General features: G+C 36.6%; 2 protein-coding genes across 2 annotated transcripts; both read left to right on the top strand.

The window, feature by feature from the left end:
• Positions 1 to 483: 483 nt before the first annotated feature.
• LOC107854615 (leucine-rich repeat receptor-like protein kinase PEPR1) lies at positions 484 to 3,028 on the top strand (the record flags this gene model as incomplete). The annotated part of the gene is made up of 5 exons (XM_047402776.1): positions 484 to 759; positions 1,124 to 1,473; positions 1,688 to 1,776; positions 2,155 to 2,411; positions 2,733 to 3,028. Coding segments are annotated over 5 exons (1,268 nt in total), but the record flags the coding sequence as incomplete, so codon positions are not given.
• Positions 562 to 5,434, top strand: LOC107854614 (receptor kinase-like protein Xa21). Its single transcript, XM_047402775.1, has 3 exons — positions 562 to 2,411; positions 2,733 to 4,720; positions 4,809 to 5,434. Exons 2-3 carry the CDS (start codon positions 3,220 to 3,222, stop codon positions 5,138 to 5,140), a joined length of 1,833 nt encoding a protein of 610 aa, XP_047258731.1. The 5' UTR covers positions 562 to 2,411; positions 2,733 to 3,219; the 3' UTR covers positions 5,141 to 5,434.
• The last annotated feature ends 417 nt before the right edge of the window (positions 5,435 to 5,851 follow it).

Here is a 5,851-nt window from a genome sequence, read left to right as displayed (position 1 = left end):
TGACTTCTTTGAGAAGCTCTATAAAGTTCAAGACATATCTATCTATATATAATAAGTTCTATTGAGTAAGTGATGTGCAACGAAAAGAAAAACAAATGTTTACACTTGTAAGTGAATAGCATGTCAGACTTTAAGGGGAAAATATCATGAACGCACAAATATGCTATTACACTTCAATAAATATGTTATTATAAATGGGTTAGAAAATATGTTGACAATGGTTAGAGAAAACATTGAAAGAGGAAACATTGAAGCCATATTAATGTCTCTGTTCAAATATATTTATCTTCTATACATATTTTTCTCCTTTGTCTTTTAATACTTTCGTATCACCAACAATATAAAAGATAAAATCTTAGTGGATTCTACCAAGGGAGATTGACAACTTAAACAAGATGCAATTCTTATATCTTAGCAAAAATAAGTTTACTAGATTGAACCAACTATTTAAACTAATTAGGAATCCACAATTTGTGTTTCCAGGTGAAATACCCAAAGAGATAAGCAATCTCATTGAGTTGGAGGTACTTGATCTTGCAGCTAATAGTTTTAGTGGTTCACTTCCAATGGAGATCTTCAACATATCCAGGCTAAGAGTGATTTCTCTTTCATTCAACAATCTATCAGGAAGCCTCCCACCAAACATGTGTTCTGTCATACCAAACATTGAAGTGATTTATCTGACCTTTACCAATCTTGTTGGGACTATTCCTCATTCCATCTCCAATTGTTCAAAGCTTACTCGTCTAGAGCTTGCAGGCAACAAACTCACTGGCTTGATTCCCAACTCACTTGGATATTTGACTCATCCACAGTATCTTAATTTAGGGGGAAACAATTTAACCAGCGACTCATCATTAAGGTTCCTGACTTCCTTAACCAATTGCAGAAATTTAACATTTTTTATTCTAACTTTAAACCCTCTAAACAGCATTCTTCCAGTCTCTGTAGGGAACTTTACCACATCTCTTATAAGATTTTTCGCAAGCAGTTGCAATATCAAAGGGAGACTGCCCAATGATTTTGGGAACTTAAGCAGCTTATTAGACCTTGACCTTTCTGCAAACAATTGGCAACTTGAGAAACCTTCAGCGCTTCAACTTGAGTATCAACAAACTTACAGGATTTTTTGGAGATTATATATGTAAATTTCAGCATTTGGGTGCTATTTACGTAGGTCAAAATCAACTCTCAGGGTCTCTTCCTAATTGTTTAGGGAATATTACTTCCAATATACCACCAAGCTTAGGAAGCCTTCAAGATCTAGTGGTTCTTGACTTATCGTCAAACAACATGGTAGGTTCTTTACCTCCAAGAATTGGAAATCTAAAGTCTGCAACAAAGATGGATCTATCAATGAATCAATTCTCAAATGGAATTCCTAGAGAAATTGGAGAATTACAAAATCTGGCACACCTTTCTTTGAGACACAACAAGTTGCAAGGAGCTATACCTGACTCAATGAGCAACATGGTAGGTTTGGAATTCCTAGACCTTTCTCACAATAATATATCTGGAATCATTCCTAAGTCTTTGGAGAAACTTCAAAACTTGAAGTATTTCAATGTTTCTGTCAACAAATTGTATGGTGAAATGCCCTCGGGGGGTCCTTTCATGAAGGATTCCCCATGAATTCGGAAACCTCACATTTCTTGTTTATATTGACTTGGAAAGCAACAATTTCCAGGGAAATTTGCCTCAAGAAATTACACGCTTGCGTCGGCTCAAGTTTCTTGATTTAAGTTTCAACAACTTCAGTGGGAAGGTTCCTTCTTGGTTTGGAATTTTACACCAACTTCAATTTTTAAGTCTTACGAATAATAGTTTCACTGGTTCCATCCCTTGTTCATTTTCTAATATTTCCACACTTGAGACTTTGAATCTGAATTTCAATTACATAGAGGGCCAAATACCAAAAGTGATTGGAAGTCTTTTAAACCTTAGAGTATTAAAATTGAGGGGTAACAATCTCATAGGCTCTATTCCTCTGTTGCTCTTGAATGCCTCAAGGTTGGAGACTTTAGATATATCTTATAATTCACTTCAAGGAAACATTCCAGAAGGGATCGGCAATCTTCACAACATGAAAGTGCTATCCATACAATATAATCAACTTATGAGTTCTATACCATTCACAATTTTCAATATTTCTAGGATCGAAGTCATTGCATTTACTGGCAATAGCTTATCAGGAAGTCTTCCCAATGGTTTATGCAATGGTGTCCCAATACTCGAAGGGCTTTATCTGTCTTATAACAAGCTTCACGGTCATATGCCTACAAGCTTAGCAAATTGTTCACAACTTCAACTTTTGTCTTTAACGGGCAATGAGTTTGATGGACCAATACATAGTGAAATTGGAAGATTGAGTACCTTGCAGTTTTTGTATCTCGGAAGTAACCATTTCACGGGTATGCTTTTATCTTATGAATGCTTGTACCTAATTGCTTCGGAATTTTATCTTATTACACAGTAATAGCAGGAATAATTTCAGTTATTGAATAATTGAGGTATCTAAGTTTGGTGGTATTAGGCATGGAGAAAAGCGAGCTTAATGGCTCTGTTCAAATATATTTATCTTCCATATATATTTCTGTTCAAAATCTTAGTGGATTCTTACCACGAGAGATTGACAACTTAAATAAGACGCAATTCTTATATCTTAGACAAATTAGGTTTACTAGATTGAACCAACTTTTTAAACTCACTAGTAATCCACTATGTGTTTCCAGGTGAAATACCCAAAGAGATAAGCAATCTCATTGAGTTGGAGGAACTTGATCTTTCGACCAATAATTTTAGTTGTTCACTTGATATGGAGACCTTCAACATATCGGGGCTGAGAATACTTGGTCTTACAGACAACGATCTATCAGGAAGCCTCCCACCAAATATAGGTTCTATGTTACCCAACATTGAAGTGCTTTATCTGGGCAACTTAACCAATCTTGTTGGGACTATTCCTCATTCCATATCAAATTGTTCAAAACTTACTATTCCAGAGCTTACAACAAACTCACAGGCTTGATTCCCAATTCACTTGGATATTTGACTCATCTACAGTTACTAAATCTAGGGGAAAACAATTTAACCAGTGATTCATCATTAAGCTTCCTGACTTCCTTAACCAATTGTAGAAATTTAGCGTATCATTCTCTATATCTTAACCCAATAAATGGCATACTTCCAGTCTCTGTAGGGAACTTTTCTAAGTCTCTAATGAAATTTTACGCCAGCAGTTGCAAAATCCGAGGGCGAATTCCAATTGAAGTTGGGAACTTAAGCAGCTTATTAGACCTTGATCTTTCTGGAAATAACTTGGTCGAATCAATTCCAACATCAATTGGCAAGTTGAGAAGCCTTCAGCGCTTCGTGTTGACTAACAACAAATTAACAGGAACTATTGGAGATAATTTTTGTAAATTGCAGCGTTTGGATGCTATTTACTTCAGTCAAAAGCAACTTTCAGGGTCTCTTCCTTATTGTTTAGGGAATATTACTTCCCTTAGGGAGATACATGTGGGCTCCAATAAATTGAGTTCCAATATACCACTAAGCATAGGGAAACTTCAAGATCTAGTGGTTCTTCACTTATCGTCAAACAAGATGGTAGGTTCTTTACCTCCAGAAATTGGAAATCTAAAGGCTGCGACCCAGATGGATCTGTCGATGAATCAATTCTCAAATGAAATTCCTAGAGAAATTGGAGGCTTACAAAATTTGGCGTACCTTTCTTTGAGACATAACAAGTTGCAAGGACCTATACCTGACTCAATGAGCAACATGATAGGTTTGGAATTCCTAGACCTTTCTCATAATAATATATCCGGAAACATTCCTAAGTCTTTGGAGAAACTTCAAAACTTGAAGTATTTCAATATTTCTATCAACAAATTGTATGGTGAAATACCCTCAGGAGGTCCTTTCAGGAACCTCTCGAGTGAGTTTTTCATCTACAATGAAGCATTGTGCGGTTCTTCAAGATTTAGTGTCCCACCATGCCCCACTTCAGCAAAGCACAAATCAAATAGGAAAAAATTGCTTGTTCTATTTCTTCTGCTAGGACTTGCACTTCTATTTGTTCCCATCTCTTTTGTGTTCGTATGGATAAGGTATAGGCAAGGTAAAAGAGTTCCTCAACAAGATGATTCATTGTCCACCATAACAAGAGAAAGAATTTCATACTATGCATTGCTCCAAGCAACTGATGAGCTTAGTGAGTGTAATCTGATTGGTTCGGGAAGTTTTGGCACTGTTTACAAAGGCGTTCTCAGAAGTGGAGCTGTCATTGCAGTTAAAGTGTTCAGTCTGCAACTGGATGCGGGATTCAAGAGTTTCGATACAGAATGTGAAGTTTTACGGAACCTTCGCCATAGGAATCTCGTGAAAGTCATTACTAGTTGTTCCAATCTTGATTTTAAGGCTTTAGTGCTCGAGTATATGTCTAATGGAAGTCTTGAGAAGCATTTGTATTCGCACAACTACTTCTTAGACATAAGGCAGAGGCTAAGCATAATGATAGATGTGGCGTGTGCGTTGGAATATCTTCACCATGGGTCCTCATCGACTGTGATCCACTGTGATCTGAAGCCTAGTAACGTCTTGCTGGATGAGAATATGGTTGCCCACCTCAGCGACTTTGGCATTTCAAAACTGCTTGGTGAAGATCAGAGTGATTTGTACACTAAAACCTTAGCAACATTGGGGTATATTGCACCAGGTACGTCTTTTAGTTTTGCTGATTACTCCTTTCTTTTTTTCCCACCTAGAAAGTATATTGAATCTTTAAATGAATTGTTTGACTGTAGAGTATGGACTGGATGGAATAGTGTCTACAAAGTGTGACGTCTATAGTTACGGGATCATGTTGCTTGAAACGTTTACCAGGAGAAAGCCTAATGAGTTTGATGGAGATCTTAGCTTGAAGCAATGGGCAAGTTATTCACTCCCAGAAGCAGTAATGGACATTGTAGATGTCAACTTGGTAACACCACAGGGTAATCAGAAGGAGCTAGATGTTGTGGCTTCAATCATGGAAGTTGCATTAGATTGTTGTGCTGAATCTCCGGCAAGAAGGACAAACATGAAAGATGTTGTAGGGATGCTGCAGATCAAGATTCAACTTCTTCTTGCATATTGAACATGGTTTTGGAATCTGTTGTTCCAATCACATGTCTTTGGAATCTGTTCCATATTTACAACTCTGATTGGGATGTAAAAGACTTGGTTGATTTGGTGGTATTAGTATTGATATGACCCAAACATTTATGGTCTGTTCAAACCATCAAAAATTATAAAGGCCAGAGAATCGCGTCTAAATTTCATATTAGGGGAAGTATTTTATTAGTAAATATTATGAATTAAGCAAACTAAGGTTATGTTTTTAGTGACTTTAACAAAAGTTTTGTAAAAGAGGACCTTTTGCCTTAAAAAATAAAGCACGCAAGACTTGGTTGACTTGCCACCTTTTGTTCGAGTAATGTCTCACAGTTTGCTTTTGAAAGCTATCCGAGCGCTCTTGGTACAGGTTACGGTGTGAGCGACAATACATGCAGTCCCAATAGTGCTAATTAGAAATATACCAATTATGTTGTGAAAGATGGACCATTTAGCACTAGTGCTGCGAGGAACATTATTAGTAATCAGAGTCTGTGCGAAATTAATTCAGTGCGATAAAAAGTAAAAATCATTTTTCAAATTCAGTTCAAGATTCATACATAATTCATCATCAAGAATTTTCTCCTTTCTCTTTTCCAACTACATCATTTTGTTCTTAAACCGTCAAACTCCATTAGCTAGACGTTAATTCTTTAGCACAATTTAGCATATTGAGCTTAGCGTATACGATAAC

The sequence above is a fragment of the Capsicum annuum genome, unplaced genomic scaffold (assembly GCF_002878395.1).
Source record: "Capsicum annuum cultivar UCD-10X-F1 unplaced genomic scaffold, UCD10Xv1.1 ctg2695, whole genome shotgun sequence".
Classification (NCBI taxonomy): Eukaryota; Viridiplantae; Streptophyta; class Magnoliopsida; order Solanales; family Solanaceae; genus Capsicum; species Capsicum annuum.
Note: the sequence above shows the minus strand (reverse complement) of the source record. Positions and strands in the feature narration are given on the sequence as shown.